The sequence below is a fragment of the Ursus arctos genome, unplaced genomic scaffold, assembly GCF_023065955.2.
Source record: "Ursus arctos isolate Adak ecotype North America unplaced genomic scaffold, UrsArc2.0 scaffold_20, whole genome shotgun sequence".
Classification (NCBI taxonomy): domain Eukaryota; kingdom Metazoa; phylum Chordata; class Mammalia; order Carnivora; family Ursidae; genus Ursus; species Ursus arctos.
The window spans coordinates 31052652-31075456 of record NW_026622875.1 but is presented as its reverse complement, the minus strand read 5'-3'; the positions used below and the strand labels follow the sequence as shown (position 1 = coordinate 31075456).

At 40.1% G+C, this 22805-nt stretch overlaps 1 protein-coding gene across 7 annotated transcripts in view; it reads left to right on the top strand.

Moving 5' to 3' along the window:
• Window positions 1-22805, top strand: part of COL6A6 (collagen type VI alpha 6 chain) — a 141048-nt gene that overhangs the window by 45137 nt on the left and 73106 nt on the right. For all 7 annotated transcript variants that reach the window (XM_044383403.3, XM_026496999.4, XM_044383398.3 and 4 more), the window contains 11 exons: window positions 163-732; window positions 7994-8337; window positions 8421-8499; window positions 12255-12409; window positions 14772-14864; window positions 16094-16147; window positions 17880-17951; window positions 18038-18064; window positions 18382-18426; window positions 18516-18569; window positions 19654-19716. In XM_044383403.3, coding sequence (XP_044239338.2) covers window positions 163-732; window positions 7994-8337; window positions 8421-8499; window positions 12255-12409; window positions 14772-14864; window positions 16094-16147; window positions 17880-17951; window positions 18038-18064; window positions 18382-18426; window positions 18516-18569; window positions 19654-19716 — 1556 coding nt within the window. The remainder of the gene's footprint in view (window positions 1-162; window positions 733-7993; window positions 8338-8420; window positions 8500-12254; window positions 12410-14771; window positions 14865-16093; window positions 16148-17879; window positions 17952-18037; window positions 18065-18381; window positions 18427-18515; window positions 18570-19653; window positions 19717-22805) is intronic.

Genomic DNA, 22805 nt, shown 5'->3' with positions numbered 1-22805 from the left:
TTTTATTTTCTCTCCATTAATGTGACCACTGGATGGCATAAGATAAGCCATCTTCAGAAATATCATTTCTAGGTAGCTACAAACACATCATCTGCACTTGCCAGGTTAAAGAAAAAATAACCTGATTTTTGTGGTTGTTATTCCATTTCCTCTTCTTTGTAGATTGTGAAATTGAAAAAGTAGATCTTGTTTTCCTCATGGATGGCTCAAATAGCATTCACCCAGATGACTTCAGGAAGATGAAGGAATTCTTGGCATCAGTTGTTCAAGACTTCGATGTCAGCGTCAACAGAGTGCGCATAGGTGCTGCCCAGTTTAGCCACACCTATCGGCCGGAATTTCCACTGGGAACTTTCGTAGGCAAAAAGGAGATCTCATTTCAGATTGAAAACATCCAGCAGATCTTTGGATACACACACATTGGCGCTGCCCTCCGGCAGGTGGGGCATTACTTCCGGCCAGACATGGGTAGCCGGATAAATGCAGGTACCCCGCAGGTGTTGCTGGTCCTCACAGACGGCCAGTCCCAGGATGAGGTGGCCCGGGCCGCTGAAGACCTGAGACACAAAGGGATTGACATTTACTCGGTGGGCATTGGCGACGTGGATGATCAGCAGCTCATTCAAATCACTGGGACCGCGGAAAAAAAACTGACGGTTCATAACTTTGATGAACTGACAAAGGTCAAGAAAAGGATAGTTCGAAACATCTGTACCTCGGGGGGTGAGAGCAGTAAGTATTTCATGTGTCCTTCGTATTTTTTCCTTCCCTGTCTTTGCTGACATTTTCTTCTAGCTTTGTTTACATCCCCAGGGGCTGGTAGGAGAATTTAGGTTTGTTCCTCTGGATTTTGTGTTGAACTTTTCAGTCATCAAGTATTTCTTTGTGACTTATGGATTGAGAAACAGGACCTCTGAGAGCCTCTTGTCTCACACACCACCCTCCCACCCCCACCCAGCAGAGCACATGCCCTCTTTGCAGATGGGAATGCTATGGTGTGAGGAAAAGGCCATTGTTTAGGGTCTCCTTGGTTTCAGAGGTTGGACACCCTGTCTCAAAGAAGTAAACTATTTGACAGGTTTTGGTTGCCTGGCAATAGAGCCTCCGGGCTGCCAAGTGCTGTGGTACAGGTGTATAGAGAATGAACAGGCTTGAAGATTTAGATCTTTATTATGAAACTTCTTGCTGCAGAAGTTAGTAAATAACCTTCTTAAAAGTTAGTCTATTTTGACATTTTCCAATGGAAGGAAAGATCTTGAAAGAAGGATGATTTTTTTTTTCTATTTTTGTAGATGTGCCCAATGGGTTGGTTGTGGTTCTGTGTAACTATCTATGGTAAACAGAAACTCTAGATTTTCACCAGGACAAGGAAAGCTATCTGGTTGCTAGGAGGCAGCTCTGGAGACACAGCCTGGCTACCAATCCTTGTTCGATGGCCATTTTTTTCTTGGATAAGTTGCTTAACTTTTCTAAGTTTAATTTTCTCTTCTATAAAATGTGAGCAATAGCAGCACCTAGTTCAAAAGATCATTGTCAAGATTAAATGAGAAAATGCATATTAAACTTTATAATTACGTCCCAAGTGTCATGCTTACTCAACGTAAAGTCACTTCATTTTTGTCTACCACTGATCCATTAAATTTATTCATGGGGGCCAGCTCTTCCTTTGCCCCTAGTCACTTTCAGGAAATAAGCGAACCTTTTCTTGGTGATTAATATGTCCATCAAAGGGTAACCGTTAAAACTAAAAACTTCATTCAAGGTTACTCCACTTTCCCAGCCTCCCACAGGCTGCTCACCAGCCATGACAAAGGAGGCCACACGTGACTGGCATTTTACCCATTGTTGCCCACCTGTCACTTCTACCCCCTTCTCCCAGGCCCTGCCCTCTTATTGCTAGTCATGGTTTCTGGCCTTTCCAGAATGGGTTGGGGAAGGGAAAAGAGCTAAAGAAGTACAGAAAAATTCTTACTTGATACTTGTCAAGAATTGGTTTTCTGTGACAATAGCCCATGTCTAAATCCGGGTCCATTCATGGGTCTTCCAAAGACTTTCCCTCCTGCCTACCTCTACCTCCACCAAAGCACATTTGTCAGGGGATCTCTCAACCATAGTTCCTTTGAGAAACATAAACATGTCTTAATTCCAGATGTTCCCTTATGCCCTCCTCAGCCTCTGGGCATCTGGTGATACCTTCAGCTTTATGCTGCCGCCATCTCTTTGGCCCTCCAGTTAGCCTTTTGGACAGGAGATGAAAGGAGTCCACAATAGCTCCTTCTTACACGTGGGCATATCAGCTCCATGGGAAACAATTACATATCAGTAAATTACATATCAGCCCCAGTAAATATTAGAAATTATAGCCCCTCAATGTGGTCACCTCTCCTTTGTAGAGAGAGCAGTGTTCCATCCCGTGGCTCATTCGTTAGAATTTCTAGGCTTGTCTCATCTCTGAGTTCTCTCTGAAAGCTTCTCATACCTACTTAAAGAGGAAACTACCTCCTTTCCTTCTATGTATGTGTATGTGTGCAGGTAGTGAGACCCCTCCCAACACATCAACAGTTCTCTCTCCCAAAAGGCTCTTCTTTTTTTTTTTTTTTTTAAAGATTTTATTTATTTATTTGACAGAGACAGCCAGCAAGAGAGGGAACACAAGCAGGGGGAGTGGGAGAGGAAGAAGCAGGCTCATAGCGGAAGAGCCTGATGTGGGGCTCGATCCCATAACACCGGAATCACGCCCTGAGCCGAAGGCAGACGCTTAACCGCTGTGCCACCCAGGCGCCCCCCAAAAGGCTCTTCTAAGCTCTAGGTCAAGCCCTTTATAAGACCCAATGTACAAGCTAAAGGTTAAGAGTCCTGTCATTGATTAGGGACGGTTGTCTTCATAAATCCTGCTTCATGATATCCCCATATTTTGGAATGTCTGGTGACTTCAGCCAAACCTTCCACATTAATTTCCTGTTTCACATGAAATACCCATTTCCAATTATTAGGCAGAAAATTATCTTGGAACCATCTAGTCTCTTCTTGAGAGAGTGAAAGAAAACCATGTGGAAAGTGAAAACCAGGAGTATGCACTCCCACGTAGTAAGTTATCTTTAAAGGAAATAGTCATGAATGTAAAAATAAAAGTACTCTATATTGAGATAAACTTGAAGTCATTACTGCAGCAAACAAGAATGTGAGGACTTTGTAGTTGAGCTGCGGGCTGAGGACGAAGAGGCTGAAATGAACACCGAGAAAGCTCCAAAGGCTTGTGCAGATATACTAGAAAATACCAGTTCTTCTTAAACTACAACCACCACCACCCCCCGAGTCCAGGAAATCGGACAATAGTTTGGTATGACTCAAAGCAAATTAGACTTAGAGCCGAAATGTCTAGCTTTGCTTCTAATTAAAATAGGCATAACTTTGGAGAAGTCACTGTCCTTTCTTCTCTCATTGGTGAAGTTAAATCATCTGTTTCTCGATTGCGTGCTATGATGCAATGTTTTGAAAGGACTGTCAGCTGCACAGAGATATGAGGGAAGTGACTAAGAACCAGTGTTTCTTGAGCATCTACAAGGGGGTTGAGCATGGTGCTCTGAGCATTTTAAATGCATCATCTGATTAAATTCTCTCAAAGCCCCATGTGGCTTGTATTTCTATTCGCACTTATAACGAAGAAACTAGGATTCAAAGGAATATTGGTAACCTGGCCCAGATCCTACAGGAAGTACCAGATAACAAATTTTGAAACCTAGGTCTGACTCCAACCCTTTTTTGTTGTTGTTTAATTAAGCCGCCTATTTTCTTGATATAGTTGTTGTCTCGGTTATCTGATGCTGACATTATAAAGGACTAGTGTCTGAGTGTTGTGCATCACTAATTAATAGCTGAACTTAAGACCTCATAAGTTTGTATCTTGAAATTGTTCCCACAAGCTGCTGCCCACTAGGGAAATCACTTGCTGCTAAGCGATGACTTCTAACACTACAATCTACAGACAGACTTGTAAGCTGCATGACTTATCAACACTAGCCACCAGGAAATGGTAAAATAAGGTAGTTCAGCATATGAACTCCAGACAAGCCTGGATCTGATATCCCAAGTGCGGGATCCATCATAATAACGTGAAACCTTCGGCAAGCTGTGCTAAGTCAGTTTCCTCTTCTGCAAAATGAATAGTAGAAGAGCTTCTCCTGACTAAGGACAAGTGAGATAATGAACGGGAAGTGCATGGTAAGTATGCGGAGACCATAGTAACTACCATAGAGTATCTTGTAATGATCCTATGAATACGCAAATACATGGAGTCGTGGGGTTAGTTCACAGAAGGACAATTTACCAAGAGTTCCTTGGTTTAGGAACGTTAATACTTTTGCAACAGTTCAGAGCTATATTCAAATTTAATGTCTTAGCATACAACAAATTCTCTTAAGCAACTAAACTCTAACGTCTGTTTTCTTACCTTCATTCATGTTTATTTTCATGACTTTTCTTTGAGCCTGGGTATTCTGACTACGCACAGAAATTATCAGGCAGTGTTCAGAATATAGAAATGCTGCCTTTTTCATTGAGCCATGATTAGGTAGCAAAAGAATAATACGTCTTATCATTTGCATCATCATGGATAGATGTATCAAAAAAGGAGAGTTAAGTGAGAGGCTAGTCCGGGGGAGGATTTGATTCGGGATTTGATTCAAGGAATGTGAAAAGTACAAGGACAAAAATAGATGATCATTCCCAACTTTCCTTAACGAGGATCTCTTAGGTTTCCGTCTTAATTGGGTTCTCTAGAAAATGGAGCTCAAAGCCAAGCTTATATGCTAATACTTTAGGTGCTACTACTTTTGAGAGTGCAATCCCAGGGAAGCAAGAGTGAGTGTAAGGGAAGTCCTACAGGAAAGGAGAAAGAATAAATATAAGCTAGTATATCACTAAGCTTGCTATAGCTTCTTGAGAAAGCAAAATTGGTTCATCAGTCATGCAGAATATCACCAAGGAAGTGCGTGAAACCACCACGTAGATGGGTCCCTCAGGGGGAATAAAGAAGAGGAACTATCTGCTAGTTTCCTCCCAGCTACTACCTCTCATTGATCAGAGTCTTCCCGCATGGAGAGTTAATTCTTCCACCCTACTTGGTTGTGTTATAAGTCCTTTGGGGAAAGCAGACATGGGACCCACAGTGCATTAAATATATGACTGAAAATGGTGGAAGGAGCCACAGTTCTCATGAGTTCAGTTGGGTTGGACATGGGAACCAGAGTCATCATGGCCGTCCTGCCCTAAGGAGGTGGAGGTCATGACAAAGCCTGGTTCCCTCCTCACCCCCACCCCACACACTGTTGGGAGACCGGACGTTGGTGGCAGCTGCAGCTATCCAATGGGTAAATGTCCAAGTCCTGGATTGGGTGAGGAGGAGATAGCAAATCTGGGAAATATGTAAACCAGGTCTCTTATATTACCCATTTTCTAGATCATTCTTTTTTCATCTAAGATACCCCTTCTCTCAAAGGCCCCAAACAAATTTCTCTGTTATCCCAGCTAATAACTGCCAATAGCCCAACTTCCCCCTTGAAGTATTTAAGAATTGTTTTCTAAGCTTACTGTTATATCCTACCTTCTTGATAGTATTTCTTAATACTAAGAATCTGCCATCATCAACTCTAATTATGGACTTTATAAGTCAGATAATTAAAATCCACTTTTAGGTCTGGCAGGGAACTGTTTAGTCTAATCCGCTCTTTTCTGCGGTTTTTATATTTATTCTGGAATATATAGTCTCATTCTTATAAACAGGAAAATTAATGCCCAGAAAGGTTAAGAGACTTGCCGAAAGTTGTCTAGCAGTAGCGGCGTCTTAGCCAGTCCATGACTAAAATTAAGCATTGGGTCGTCCCACTTAAGGACCTCCCCCGCATCCAGACTTCCACGCCGTGGTTTGTGAGGATAAATCAAATGCTCAAAACACTAGTTTTGCTTCTCCTTGTTATCACCCTCCACAGCAGTGCTGTGGACTCCCTTCTCAATCTGCCCTGCGTATATCGCCACTTTTCCATTCCCCTTCCTGCTATCCTAGGTTAATTCTTCATTATTTCTCTTTGGAAATCCAGTGTTAGCCTTCTGCCCAGCTCACTTCCCAAACTATCCCTCCCTTTGTTAGCTCGGAAGGGCTCCTGATTTGAGGGCAGATGTCTCTGTAGAGTTGGTTCTCTTCCTTCCGTGAGAGCCCACTTGATAAAGATGGCCTGGTCTAATTGTATTTAGACACGTGGCTGCCAACTCTGGATTTGTTCCTCAAATTCATTCCTTTTATCACATTATTATGGGATCATTTGTCAATTTGAATTAGTTAAATAAACACAAGGAACTTATTTACTAATCTGGACAAAAAGTTAAAACACTAAATTTTTAGAGGGGACAGTTCCCAGGATCACTCAATGACATTTGGCATTTCTGCCAATGTTCGTTTCTCAAAAGAGACTGTTTTCCTTGAAGCCCATGACCTAGTTTCGTCACTGGTTTTCTGTTCAGGGGCTAAAACCACGTTTGTCCCAGAGTGAAACTTTCAATCTCAAGATTGAAATGATAGGATATTGATTCAAGAGGAATTTTGGAAAGGACCTATTCTGATGCTTCCTCCTGACTAGTTTTTTTCCTCACCTCCCTTTCCAAATATCAGAGAAGGGATTCTTTTTTTTTTTTTTTAAGAAAGTACCTATGGCAAAATAAGAAATAAAGAAAAACTAAAGAAAACCCACCTTTTGGATGTTTTGATAACATTGATTTACCTCAAATGTCATGGCGAAAATTATCAGAGAAGGATTTATTTTCCCTCACCCAACTCTTTTCTCATTAAGCATGAATCAAGGTACAGGGGAGTGGGGGAAAAAATGAATCAAGCTACTGGCCCGTATTTTAAAATCTGAAAGTGACATTTTGATTTCAAAGACGTGCAGATGTACAGCTGACCAGTGTGTCTGGTGGTAGTATAGGTGGCCATTTGTCTACACAACAGCTATCTGAAAACCTGCTTATCTGAACAAAGCAAACGAAAAATACATACTCTTGCCCCACCTCACCCTGCCTTTTTTTTTTTTTTTTTTAAACAAGCAAGCTGGTTAGACTTGCTGGATATACTGAATTTGTATCCAACTGAATTTGCTGGAAAATTTTGAAGTTTTTAGCCAACCTAAAAGTTCTGAACAGAAGAGTGCATATGAACTATCATTTTATCCTTCTCTGATTATCTCCCCTTTAGGAGGCTCAGCTTAAATTATCAAGCACCTTCTAGTTTCTCCAGTGCTTAACATGGCTCTGGCATTAATAAGGATAAAAGCAAAGCCGTCTAAATGCGAAACCTCTCTAGGTATTTCTTGAATCTCCAAATGGCAATGAAGCTTCCTGAGTGCCTGAGCTCTGAAGGCAATGCCATCTTTGACATAAACTAAGCAAGATCCCAAAGGATCTCTTGGAGTTTCCTTTTTCCTTTTTCTTTTCTGAGTGGATGTTAGAAGACAAAAAGAAGAATCAGATTGTTTTTGGAGAGATAAATCATCATAGCCATTCCTTTAGACAAGTCCTTTGTAATTTTTTCTAAATGACTCTCTATAGTTATTTCCCTTATAGTTATAATTTAATATCTGTCAGGTGACCTCAATTGGTAAGTAGCATGATATGAATTTCCTATTTCAGACTGTTAACATTTCCACATATAACTTTAGATACTTAAATGGTTTTGTGTGGCTTTTTCAGTGGCCACCATAAAGTCTCTCAGGACTTTGTTACAAAATCATCTAGATTTTATACCAGCTTAAAAAAATATACTTTTACAGGTTATAAAAGAGTGATTCTAACCCTCTTCCTTTATTCGGACATGTTCTTTCTTGTTTTCCAACTTTATAACTGGAATCAAAATAAGAATTTCAAATACATTGACTTGGATACAGCAAACAAGCCAAATAAGGGTATTTGTTGATCTAATAAGTTATACTTTTCCCTTGAACCCTAGATTGTTTTGTGGACGTTGTGGTGGGATTTGACATCTCAACTCATGAGAATGGGCAGACTTTGCTTGAAGGTCAATCTTGGATAGAAACCTACCTTCAAGACCTCTTACATACCATCAGCTCCCTCAATGGGGTAAGCTGTGAGGTGGGTACAGAGACGCAAGTTAGCGTGGCTTTTCAAGTGACCAATGCCATGGAAAAATATTCACCCAAGTTTGAGATCTATAGCGAAAACATACTGAACAGCTTGAAGGATGTAACAGTAAAAGGACCATCTCTTCTCAACGCAAACCTCTTGAGTTCTCTATGGGATGCATTTCAGAATAAATCAGCTGCTCGAGGAAAGGTAAGCTGGTTTTACTTTCTCTGCTGGTCTATGGTTACAATGACATCCTTTTTACTCAATTTTCTTTTTGAATGCTTTCCTAGGTGGTTCTCTTATTTTCAGATGGATTGGATGATGACATTGAAAAGCTTGAACAAAAATCTGATGAACTTAGAAAAGAAGGTATTGAGCATGGGGAAGAGTGGGAAAGGAGTGTTTACTGAGTTTATAACCTCAGAACTCGATTCTGCTCTTAAGTTTTCTAGCACACACATAATCCTGAATCTGTCAACCAATATGCACTTGGGAGAGCAAATGAGCTCTAAGAACATTCTGGCATCTACTTTTTTCTTCATACACTATGTATGTGAAACAGCACTGAATACAAGGTCCTACCCTTTCTCTCATATCACTCTTTGTCTTCTTCCTAAGCTTTCCTGGAGAATGTTCCTGTCTCCCTTGGCCCACATTATCTAATATTACTACTTTTTAGTGTCTGCAGAAATGAACAGTGTATTTCTCCTTGACCAAGGAATAGAAGAACTGGATTATTTTCTTTTGACACTGTTAAAGTTTCCAGAATCGCAAGCATTGTTGGACAAATCTACACATGTTTTGGAGCTTTCTAATTAGTTCCTTCCTTCAGACCACAGATGGACCAGCCATGGTGCTTAGGAGTTTTTAAAGCACTGGCACTGGGCTTTTTGCTTTAGAACAAATGCCCAGTCTGACTTATTGTCAGTTCTTACAAAGTGTGGATCAGTGGAAGAAAAATGAATCCACATGTTCTGGTTTGACTAAGAATAGAAATACTTTCTTGTAAGTGGATGCTATTGGTGCCCCCACCCAGACCCCCTTTCCAAGCAGGTTCCCCCATCCTCCAGCTACTGTGACTTTTGGCTGCTAGAAACTCACAGGTTCTCCTTTCTCTGAAGAATTGCTGTCAGCCAGTGGAAGCCATGTCACCCGGAAGGTTACTTACCACCCCACCCCTAGGCAGCAGGTAGAGTACAAGGAATTGGACCTTTACCTCAAAATGGCACCAGTTCTGTGGTATAATTTATGTTCCAGAGTTCCCCATGGGATCAGGCTGAAGCTAGTCTCCAGCTGAAACACTGTCTTCCTCAGATCCTTCCCCTGCCCTATCTTGCTTTCTTTACCCCTTCTTCTAAGAGTGCTGCCTCAATAAATTGCATGCAATTTATCCAAATCCGTTTCTCAGGCTCTGCTTCTAGAGAACCTGACCTAAGACACCTGCTTAGGCTGCTCCCAGGTTAGCTCCTAGAAGCTGGAGGGATCTGTCCTTTCTGTTCGGTTCTCTCTCCTCAATCTTAAACGACTTGAAAAGTTAGCTGTATTTACAGCTGAAAAGTAAGACTTTCTATTTTGCCCTTTATTTGCTAAAACTGCTTTCTTTTTATTCTTTCAAGTCTTGGACAGTTTTTTTTTATGATCTACAGTAGAGATATTAATGAAGACTGAGAACAATACCCTAGAGTGCTTAATTTGGGTGGGTAGGGTGGATTTTTTTTTTTTTAATTTCAGCTTTTCTATTGTGGTGAAAAAGATGTATCTTTTGCAGACAACATAAGAGTTTTCTCCAGGAAGTTTCCCTCAGAACACCCAGATTTCTAAGATCAGCCTTCTTTTTCCCAACTCCCAGGGAGGAACTATTAAATGAGTTTCAACCTCAGAAGCTAGCTTTTTAATATCCTCAAAAGTTCCTTGAATGGGAAAAATAAGGGGATGATGGCCATAGTATTTTTTGAAAAATGTTCAATTGCTCTCAATATGAACAAGGAGGACCTCTAGCTCTGGCTTCCCATGTTTAAACATATATGATTTCATTTGATGCTTGGCCCTATGATCCACTAACCTAGGAGAGCCTCCCTAATTTGGGGCCAGGTATCTATACATATAAACTGTGCACTCATCACGAGACAAGAGGAGACCTGGAGAAAGGGATACTCAGTGGTGGATGTGGCTTTATAACTAACCCACATGGATGGGGTTTGAATTCATTTAGTTTTTTTAAAATCTAGTGCTCTAGAGTCTTCTCAGTGATTCTTCTATTCTTTCAATTTTTGAAATCTTTTCTTAACTTATTTTTAGGAATTGTATTTAAGATCTTTTGGCTTTTTATTGGATGAGTCTGAAAGGAGCAGGATTGGAGTCCCCCATCCTGAGGAAAGCAGTTACAAGTAATAGTTATATGCACGATTTGCTGCAAATCAACAATCCCATGGTTCTCATAACTCTTAAATTTTTACATTTCTTGGAACTTACAAGAAAAATCAGATGTAAGATTTCCCCCCTTATAAATAGATCCATTAGCAATGCCTTCTCTTGGTCAGTAAACTCCTTTGATGAACTCAGCATTCCTCATTGTCTACCCCAGCCCGCTCCACCGTCCCTTTTCTCCTTGTCATTCTCATTCCTGAAAGAGTGACTAATGCCTTGTTTATTTGACACAAGCCAGAGATATCAACACTAAAACGAGGGAAGTCCTGGTAAATCAGGACAAGTTGGCCACCCTATTCTTTGGTGTTTCTTCGTTTATTCCACCTCAGCCAACCTCTGTTTTCCACTCCTAGAACTTGAGCCTCCCCAGTATGTCCCTGAAACTTTATTCTCCTCATTCTCGTCTTCCTCTCACCCAAAATCAAGCATTCAGAATCATACATACACGTAGAAGACATTCTTAACTCTCAGGTCTGTGAACATTTCTTTATTCTAGTCCACTGCCTTCTAAGTCCCATCTAAAGATGTCCTCACTCATCCATGATGAAATGAGGAAACTTACGCCAGTGGAGTCAGGTTTTCATAAAGCTAAGTTTATTCAATTTTAGGACTGCTCTTTACTCTGTTTATGTCCTTAGTATATTTTTGTTATTAAAATGTCTTTTGATTATAGGCTTTGGAATGAGGCTATCCTGGTGAATACCTAAAAATACCATTCAAGCCAGTCATTTAACCTCTCCAAGCTTCAGTTCACTTATCTGTAAAATACAGCTATAATTCTACATACCCATACACTGGATTTGTAGCTTACAAGTAAGCTAATGCATGGAAAGCACTTAACTGACTTCCAGGCACATAGTAACTATTAATAAATGAGAGCACGTTGTTACTATGGTTATCTCCACCATAAGGATTGCCAGTGTTTTTACTGCTATCATTTGATGTTTGTATCCATCAGTACTTTATCATTTCATGTTTGTATCAATTAATACTTTGCTAAGTAAGTCAAAACTTCTTTAGTTAGTCCCTTACAGTTTTCTTTGAAATATTCTGGTCTGTAAAATTCCAAAATTTATGAGCTATAGCTCTGGATGATTATATGTCCTTTGTTTCTAACTGCCTGACAAGAGGTCTCTTATGGTCTTACAGTCTCTTACTGTAATTCCAACTGGGTCCTCGAATCCTTAAGAGGTCCTTGTAGCTGTGCTTCTCCAATTACTGTGCATATGAGTCATGTGGTGATTTTATGAAAATACAGTGTCTGATTCTGTAGGTAATTCTGTACGTCTGAGAAGTTCCCAGGTGATGTACGTGCTGCTGTCCGAGGGTCCCCCTTTGGATGGCAAACACTTAGGACATTTGCTTTCTTGATATGTCCGTTCCTCTGTATCTTAGTGTACTCTACGGACCCTTTTGATATCATTATACCTCATTTCAAATCACCCAGGAACTGGAAGTTCTTCTGTAATATCCCCAGCCTCCAATTTAATGAGCTTTGAAAACTGTAATTCCTTTTGTTCTCTGATGGTAGTCTTGTCACTCGTCAGTTTTACACTGAGCGGTTGGTGGAAGTAGACAATGAAATGAGTGTTCCTCTTGCAACTGGTTTCCTAGAACAACAACGTAGGTACATATGCAAAAAAGATTTAAAGAGCCAAACCCACCTCACCCGGAGAATTGTAAACTGTGTTGGATAGGCCTGAATGCCCTCGTAACTGTTGCTCTGGATGGAGCCGCTGATTCAAGTGACCTGGCCGATCTTCTCTACATTGAATTCGGGAAAGGGTTTGAGTACAGGACCCAGCTGACTATTGGAATGAGGGACCTTGGGAGCCGACTGTCAAAACTACTGGTAAGTTACTTAGAAAAGGCTGGTGAGTTTAAATTTTCTATTTTTTACATAGATTTCATATTTATGCTTATGAATTTGAACTAATTTTGTTCCCTTGGGCGTGAATAAAAGACTTTTCTGAATTAGGGAACAGCCTAAATAAGAGAGTGTTTGGGGGAAAAAAAAAAAAAAGATTTGTCAAAGCATGTTTCATGAATACGCTTGGCAAAAAAGGGAAGGAATTTATAGCACCTACAATCCTGCCCGAATTACAGTCACTGAACGTAAGCACTGGAGGGGATCTGAGGAGACAGGGTCACCCCACTGCTCCCTCAGCCAGCTGGTTTTCACATCCCTTGTGGATCGTAAGTGTCACAGCTCACCGCAGTGAGTAGAATTCTCGTGTTTAAGAGGTGTATTTTCCCTGCAACACGGCTTGTAAAGGAGAGCCGATTGCACTTGGAGTTGAACCAAAGGAAGAGCAGCCTGCCGCGATGTTGGAGGAAGAACAGAGCAACAGGATGGTGGACTTCCTGTGTTGTACTGTGTGTGAGATCGAAAGCTTTGTAGATGTCGTGACTGCGATGTTTGCCTTGTGAACTCCTTTTAGAACCTAACGTTTATACGGATGCATCCCAGTCCTAGTTCTTTCAGAAATGTGCGAGGATTCAAACTAGAGTGATGAAGGGTTACCAGATTATGTGGCACCACTTTCACCTTAACAACTGGCTAATAATCTCTCATTTGTTTATGATTTATAAATTCTATAATAACATCAAGACACTTTCTAATAACACAGTAGCTCCTGCTATTTTTCACCTGTAGAATTTGTATATAAATAGATGTTTAAACACCATCAGTTCAGTAAAAATAATTACTTCAAGAATATGGAAGTTTTGTTGGAATTGCTTTCCTATATGAGGAGACCGTGTCTCTTTTACAAAAGGTCTTTTTTTTTTCTATTTTTTTTTTTCCTGTCTTTGAAATCTGTTTTGGTAATTCATAGAGGGAGGAAGTTATTCTTCAAAACAAGCCTGTCAGTATTTCAATATGACATCAATGCTATATTGTCAAAGAAAAACTTAATTTTAGAAATGGATCAATTTTGATGTTAATAGTAAAAGATCTAATGCTGTAGGGTTTTAGTGATCCGTAGAAAATTGGTATTTTCTAATATAAAATCACAGAATCTAGTTAGTTATTTGATTTCACACATTTCAAGTTGTATTGGTTTTTCTGAAATTTTCGGGGAAAATTTTTTTCTAATGGCTGAAAAGGAACATTGTATAATAAACACAAAGCACAATTGCCAAATGATTATTATTTTAAAAAAAGATTTTCATTTTTCATCCCACTAGAATTTTGATGGGAAACTTTTCAACACAAAGATTGATTCTAACCCATCAAGGCCAAGCATGTTGTTTACTGCAAACCAAATTTTCCTAAAAATCTTATACGGGTTAATTGTAGAAATGCAGTGGAATATGTCAATTTTTCAGAGGATGACTAGGTTCAAGATAAAATTCACTGATATTTTTCCATATATAATATGGTTTTTCAGCCTGGGAAAAAGGGCAGTCTTCTCCCCATTCCCCCATGCTCTACAGCAAGGGTTTTGGAAATGTTGAGTGTGTAATTGGTGTTTTTGAAATCCTATCACACAAACTTTTCTGGAAGTGTTTACCATTGGACTCCATTCCAAGCACTAAGGCATCGGGCACTGTCTAAATCCTCTAGCATACAAAGATTTCACAAAACAGGGAAAGAAAACAGCATTCATTTTATTGAACAAAATATTGGGGGCAGAATTCTATAAGGTAATCAGCAACATCATGGTCAATGCTGGGATGGGGTGGGAACAAGAGAGCACATTAATAAATTAGTATGCAATGAGTTGGCCATGGCTAAAGTAATAGCATTTTGAGAATACAAAAACCTCTTTGAGGAAACAAGCCGTAAGAGACCCTTAATAGAGCACGAACTGAGGGTTGATGGAGGGAAGTGGGGGATGGGCTAGATGGGTGATGGGATTAAGGAGGGAGCTTGCTCTGATGAGCGCTTGGTGTTGTATGTGAGTGATGAATCACTGAATTCTCCAGAAATCAATATTGTACTATCTGTTAAGTACCTAAAATTTAAATTAAAATAAAGCAAACCTCTTTGAGTTGATTCTGAAGTCCTCATAGGGTGGAAAATGCAGACCACAGAAGGAAGGATAGCAGCTAAAGAATGTCTCATGCACTCTCTCTCGCTGAAGCATGGTTACTTTAATGGGGAACAGGTTTCTGAAACTGGAAGAAGTCTGAATGACACCGTTGAGCATGTATGTGTGATTTGGGAAGCAACGCCACCCAATGTCATGTATTTCTTACTCTTCCCCAAGGTTAATGTTGCTGAAAGGACATGCTGTTGTTTATTCTGCAAGTGCATTGGAGGGGATGGCATAATGGGGGATCCTGGACCACCAGGGAAAAAGGTGATTTTAGTTAAGATTTATGGCTCACTTTATTTGAATGTAGTGTGTCTTTCAGACATGGGTTTAGGTGGAAATAAAGGATGATTTTAACTTCTAGATAGATCCTCTGAGGTAACCACTTATTCTCCATGACAATTAGACAGTCCTGGCTTTCCCTTGGCCTTCTAAATTGGAGTCCTCTAAAAAAGCTTTTAGTGCAAGTGTCAGGAGGAACAACTGCCAAGATCCTTGACTATCTAGTGTTCCAGCAGTGGTGACAACAACTCTAAGAAACCAACTGTGATCTCTGTGTTGAGTCATGAAAACCTCCTAAATATCAATGTCATTTCAATTTCCATTTTTAATGACTGCAGAGTCATTTAAATGAAGTAGGGAATGTTTTTTGGTAGTCTGCTGATAAGCAAATTAGGTCAGCTCACCCTTTCCTCACAAAAGATGCGGCAATGTTTCAGTCAGCTGTAGCCAGACCAAAAATGTCACAGATGTGTGCACAAAAATGCCAATCACAGAACAGTAGCCAACAATAGATTTATGTATTTCCCAACCAAAAGAAATTTATGTACTCTTAAAAAAATATATGATTTGGGGCTTTAAGAAATGCTAAAATATGTACAAACATACTATGTGTTTAATAATTTCAATACTGCTTATTTACATGTGTGTTCGATTTGTGGAATAATTGTAGATAGCACCGTAACTCCCAAATCAGCATGTTCGTGTCTCTGAAGAAAATTTTCGGACTATTTCCTGAATGCTTCAACTTTGTGTAAAGGGAATGGTAGATTTTTTTTTTTTTTTTTAAAGCTGGGCTCAGAAAGAATGAAAAGAAATGTGTGTGGTCTATTTTTCTATGTGTAGCATAAATCCTAAAAAAGATTTTTTTTTAATGGAAAGGGGATAATTTAGTCTGTCAAGGGCAAATATAGCTGTGTTCACTTGAAGGTTTGTCTGAGAAACAGTATCCCAGCACTATATATAACCCCAGAGAGAGTTATGGACGGCGTTAGGACCCACACATGCACACACCCTTGAGCTATCTGGATACTTGTTTCAAAACTACATTTATTTTTATGTGTGTAAATACAGCCTAGGTTGTGGAGGGAAGATTTTTTTTTTCCAAACTCCCGTAATTCTACATAAAATAAAACTATAGTTAAAGACTTTTGCTTGATTAGCTTTGGTTTTCGGTCTGTGGAGGGCTAATGCATTCTTCGTTTCCTTATTTCCAGGGATCCCCAGGTTTTAAAGGCAGTGAGGGCTATCTGGGAGAGGAAGGCATTGCTGTAAGTCAAGGTTTTTTTCACCTCTATTTATTCCTGAGAACATATCTACAATAGGAAATCGTTTGTGTCAATTCGGAAGGGAACAAGAAAAGTCAGAATCTAAGAATTCATGTACAAAATCTGAGGTCTTTGCTAATTCTCATCGGGCTTTGCTTCTGGTGGTCAATAATGGTTTATTAACCTACTGTCTCCTCTTTGGCTGTTCACCAATGCTGCACAATGAACTTAATGCGAAAGTTATTTTCTTCACCAGGGGACTCAAATCACTGCCATTTCCCCCTTCCTGATCCATTCTGCACAGGTAAACCAACTCCCCAAATTATTTATGAAGGACTTCCACTCTTTCTCACATCCATCCATTCATCCATCCATCCATCCTTCTTCTTTTCTTCTTCCATCTGTGCGTTCATTTAACAATTATATATTTGAGCATCTCACCATTTACCATAACAAGTAAACTTCTCCATTCATGTATTCATCCAACAAATATATACTAAGGCATTCTACCATCTTTCAGGCACAGTGCTAGACCCTAGAAATAAAAAATAAAAGAAAAAATATGATTCCTATCTCAGGTAACTTCAGACTAGTGGAAAGGCAAATGAGACAACCATGTTTCCAGTTGCTGTACACGAGGACTGTTCTAATGGCACAATAAGGTGCATTTTGGCAAAGCATAACAGAACAAATACCTAAACAGCCATGCTAGCAGCTGAGGCTTGGGAAGGGAAGGCTGCAAACAAGGGGTAATGCTTGGGCAGACATCTGAAGCAGACATCAAGGAATAGATATTTCTTCAGGCAAAGTTTGTGGGGGAGAACTTATTACTAGAGAGAGAACAATGTGTTCAAGGGTCTGTAACTGAGAGAATTTGTGTGTGTGTGTGTGTGTGTGTGTGTGTGTGTGAAATGGCACATAGCCAACATGGTTGGAACCCAGGACACAGGAGGTTATGTGGCAAGCAAGACCCAGATTATTGAGAATCTTGAATATCCTACAGAAGATTTAGTGTCTTCCAGTTGATGGGCAGTCACTGAATGATATTGAGCACGGGAGTAAACATGATGGGGGCACGGATTTAGAAAGCTTACTCAGGCAGTGTATGGATGCTAATAAGGTAGGGGTAACGGTAGAAGTCTTGCAGTAGTAGGTGCAAGACAAAACAGTCCTAATCTTAGTTGGGGACAGTATGAGTGGGTATGTTAAGGAGAATGAATGTATGTAATTGGGACCTGGGGAGAGAGAAGCAGAGGATGATCTCTTTGTTTCCAGATCACGAGACCGCGTAGACTAGTGGGGTTACCAAGACAAGGATTGTAGGAATGATATTTGGTGAAAGAAAGAAAGAAAAAGAAGGAAGATGGATTTTGGATTAGAAATCATACTTAGATCTTAGACCACGCCTAGAGCATCCTTCTCTGGTGCTTCGTCAGTTCTTCATTGTCTGTTCCTGGACTAGCTCCTGAAAGTTTCAGAATACATTCCAGCGGCCACTTGTCTGTGTTACGTAGACACCACCCTACCTAGGGCAGTATCCAGGTGGGATCCAAAGCAAAGGGCTGTCATCAGAGTAGTTCTGACTTACTCCCATTCTCAGGCTTAATAAGCATGAATTCTGGATTGTAAACCATTAGCAATTACACGTTTTTTTTTTCCAACACAAAACTTGTAAAATTTCTAAGAATCCAGAGTACAGTGGAAAAAGCTCATCTAGGTATGTTCTCCTCCTCAGGGAGACAGAGGAGCCGGTGGACCAGTGGGAGAGCAAGGTACTAAGGGATGCGATGGTGCCAAAGGTCCTAAGGTAAAGGTTGCATAAGGCAGGGTGGAGTCTTCCCAACATTAATTCCACTTCCTTACACTAACCACTGTTGTCCTTTCTATTTTCAGGGAAACAGGGGACTAAATGGACAGGAGGTATGGTTCCAATCATATCCACTTATCTGCCCATCTGCTATCTAGAAATATTTTTATTTTTTAGAAACTACTGACCAGTAGATCATACAGATGAAGTTTCTCTTGATCTTCCTTTATGGCCAGTCATTTGATTTTGCTTATGTTGTCTTTTATTGCAGGCAATGTGTATTATTCAGAGTTTCTATTACTTGGTAACCTCTGTTATTATTCAGGACTAGGCTGTCTGTGAAAGACAAAACTGGACTTTTGTTTGATGTCTGACTTCTTTTCACCTAAATGTGTAATACGCTCTATTCTGATCTCATCTGTCTTTTCAGGGAGAAGTTGGAGAAAGCGGAATTGGAGGATTACATGGAGAACAGGTAGAGCCTTCTCTTTGACCCAAAAAGGCCCTTCTGAGCTACTTCTCATCAAGAAAATGGAAATTTGAGTTTATTCCTCTGTTTTTTAGGGTGAGAGTGGTCTTCCTGGAGAAAAAGGAGAAAAGGGTGATGAAGGATCCCAGGTAGGGTTTCCATAGAGAGACAGCATGAAAAATGTCCTGGCGATTAGAGGTGTGACCAACAGAGTAGAACAGCTACCCTAGGGGTATCAGTCAGCGAGTGCCACAAAATTGCTTTGTGCCAATCACAAAACCTCAACTGCATACAACAATAAACATTTATTTCCTACGTGTCTGAGGTTTGCAGCCCAGATCCCTGGTCTAGGCTGAGCGTGGCTGACCTTGGCTCAGCTGTCTGTAGGTTGGCTGGCGGCCTTATTCCTCATGTCTCTTACCCCCCTCCTAGGACCAGGAAGCACTGTCTGGCTGGGCTGGCTGTCACCTTTGCATGGCCGTGGCATATGCAACAGGGAGCAAGTAGAAACACACAGGTTCTCTCAGGGTCCCTTATGGCCTAGACTTGGAACTCTTCCAGCAACACTTCCATCTCTTTCTGTTGGCCAGATTAAGTCATGGCCAAACTCGGGGGTTAGGGATTCTTGTCCCGCAACAGCTGGAAAGCATTACAGAGTCGCATGGCAAAGAGCACAGATACAGAAGTAAAGAATTAGGGCCATTAATGAGAAGCAGCTACCACGCTAAGAATGGTAGCAGGGTATTAACAAGAGTCTGTGGTGCGGGCAGCACATTTAAAGTGTGTGCTGCTCATTCCCGTCTAGAGCAGACGCCAACAGCAGCCATAATTCCATCATCCACTTTGTCTGTCTTTGGGGTGTGAACAGCTCAGTCAGAAACCCAGTTTCTAGCTGATAAACCACCTTGAAGAAAATGGATAATGTCTCTGAATCTCAGCTGCTTCATTAAAAGAAAGATACAAACAATACTCGGTTTATAAAGTAGCTATAAAAACTAAGACAACAATGTGTCTGGAATACAGACTTCATCACTGTGGTAAATAATTGAGACCACTCTCGTATTATTTATATGATGCCTGAAACTATTTTTTGCTTGGTTGTCCGTCTGTCCAGTTTAACAATAACTCTAGTAGGAAAAATTTAATTATTCAGGGAGAAGATAAGCTCTTTGTTTTTACCAATGTTATTAAAAATTTTTGTCTTATCCTTCTTCTGATTTGTATTATCTTTAGGGAAGCCCAGGAAAGCGAGGAGTTTCTGGTGACCGAGGTGCAAAGGGCCAGCGAGGAGACCCTGTAAGTGCTGGGGTTGCGTGGGCTGTGAGCTAAACATCAGCTTCTGATAAGAAAGCCCCACTTTACGACCCTACAGTAGCAATCCTGAGTTTAGATCATCACAGGCACAACTATTGTGGAATTTTAAAAGCAGTTCCCTGGTGCTAGATCCTCTTCATCTATGGAATGAGCATGGACAGTGAGAAGATCTTGTCCATCGTTGGTGCATTTGTTTTTTGAGAATGCGTATTCAGAATTGATATTGTGCTTCAGAGCCATGAAGGAATTCCAGTCCCCTCTGTTCTCTTCCTCTGAGTAGCTCGAAATATGGATAGGGTGGAAGAAACAAAGCCATCTCTTTTCTTCCAGTCTCCAAGAGTCTTTCCCAGTTAAGAATATGAGCTTAATTTTCTTGAATCCAAGCCAGCTAGGACCGTATCAGGCAAAACCTGATGTGACACAAAGTTGCCTGCTCTCCTGGATATGACCTGGCTGAATAGGCAGGACCCACCCCAATGCAGGGGATCTGCCACGCCCAGTGAAACATCAGTGTTATAGGACTTCCATCATCCTGCCCACACAAAAAGAAGTCTCCAAAATCTTAACGAATTAGGATTTAGGTTTGTTTATTAGACTTTTCCACTGAGATATAATTGGCATAGAACATTGTGTAAACTTAAGGTATTATAAGGCACTGATTTGATAACATTTATATATTGCAGTATGATCACCACCATAGGGTCAGGTAACTCCTGTATCGTGTCCCAGAATTAGGATTTCTTTTTTTATGATGAGAACATTTAAGATCTAATCTCTTAGCAACTTCGAAGTGTATGATACGGTACTGTTGTCTATAATCACTATGCTGGACATCTAGAACGTACTTTTGAACTAGAACGTCAGGAAAGTACATGTTACAAATGCACCGCTTGATGAATGTCCATGTGCCTGTGTACTCAGCAGCCAGGTGAAGAAGTAGTCCGTCCCAGAAACCGCCCCCCATGTCTACTTCAGTCATTACCAGCCCCTCCCAAAGGTAATCACTGTACTAAAACCACAAATTAGTTTTACCAATATCCCTGAACTTTAAGTAAGTGGAATCATAAAGGATACACTCTTCTGTTTCTGGCTTCTTTTGCTCAAGTTTATGCTTGTGAGATTCACCCATGTTGTGGGTAACCAGGGTTCATTGAGTCTCATTAAGCTTACGCCTTTTAAGCCAGTTTTCAAAAATCTTCGTACTCATTTACACTTCCACCAGCAACGTACCATAGCAGTGTACTATACACACACCTCAGAAGGGCTAAATTTTTAAAAAACTGACAATAACAAGTGCTGGTAAGGATGTGGGGCAACTGGGAAACTCACAGGACTTTGTATGCTGGAGGAGGAGTTATTGAAGACAATGGATTGATCAGAGAAAGAATTTAGTGCAACATATTGAGAAATATAAATGTTAGGTATACATTGAAGGTAACTATTTTAAAAGCAGAGGAATTGGCCCTTGAAGACTACATTGTTTAGTAAGTGATGTTTTCTGATAATGGTCTGATGACCTGAGAGTTTTGAAACAACTTCGAAGTATCTAATTAGAAACAAAAAACTATCCATAAGTAAAAATAATAAATAGTAGTTCAAAAGACATTTCAGTCATCTACATATGAAGGCTAAAAATTTCCTTGGGATATTGCTATAAAATTGCCATGCACTTTGGTCAGAACCCCCCCCCAACTGTCTGCTAAATTGTATGATTGCTTAACACTTTCAAAAGAATCTGAATAATGTAAGATGGTTTTATTTATTTTTTAATGTTCTCTGACTTCGAGATGGCTGAAAATTCAGTCCACTAGAACTTCTGTGATGTGCTGTTTGTCACGATACTAATTTTAGATAGTTTTTGGTGCATGGTAGCTCTTCCCACCCACGTGGGAATATACATCTCAAATCGAAGACAATTCTCTGAGCCTTTTTACATGTGGTCTTTATGGGTTGCTATTCCAGAAAAAATTTGGGAGAGCAAGATTGATTGAATAAATAGAACCCACACATGATCAGATTATTCATAGGAATGCATACAAATGGCACAAATTCCTGAAAATCTGTGCATATTCAGACAGAACTTCCGATCACATGAAAGCTAATTTGGCTGTTTGGAATTTCCCATTTTTAAAAATCTCATGTAATCTCATGTGATACTGGGGAGAAAACTGAACCAGATCATTTGAGCTACAAAGTTTAGTAAGGTTCATCATCCTAAAACATATCATTATTTGAAGTCCATGTTGAATCATAAATTTGTGTTAGATGATGCTGTCTTGTCCAGTTGCATAGAAAGAAATTGAAAGACTGGACAGATCATATTCAGACTGACCAAACAACTCGGGTGTTCTATTCTGTGGAATGTGCTAGTGTATGACTTTTTAAATTCCATCTCTTCAATTAAATAGTTTGCAGTTGGACCTCAGTAAGTCATTTATACATCCAGTGGAATAAAATTTTGGACTTTACATTATCTTCCTTTTCTGTCTTGTGCCAAAATACAATTCTCTAATATTGTGATTTAGGTACACCTTGCTTGGAAAACTTAACAAATATTTAAACTTAGAAATTGTGGAAAATAATCTTCGGTATGTGGGGGAGAGAATTTTTCCACATAAATTCTGATAATTGTAGTTATAAAGTAAATTCTAAGCTCATTTTTTTCTCTCCGGTAGCCTATAAACTCTGTAAGTGTAGAAACTATTTGTTTAAAAATCTTTCTAAGTATCTGGAACAATGACATGTCCCTGTTGGTGATCTCAAATTACTTATTGATTGATGAAGGTAATCTGGGCTGCTATCAGCCAAACAGCCCAGCAGCTGGCACTCAGCAGGACTGGATAATTCTTGTCCCCTCTCAATTTACTGGAGCATTGACTGAACTGGCTGGCTCAATTGATTGTCCCAGCGTCATGGCGGTACTGCTCTATTGGTGGTCCTAACTATCCAAGATAGAAAGCTTTCAGTTTGGTCTGCTAAGGATAATATCCCACAGAGAGTTCCTGCTAGAATGTTTGTATGAATATTGGGCAAAACTCAAGATTCCAGAATTTTCTGAGAACTGGCATAGT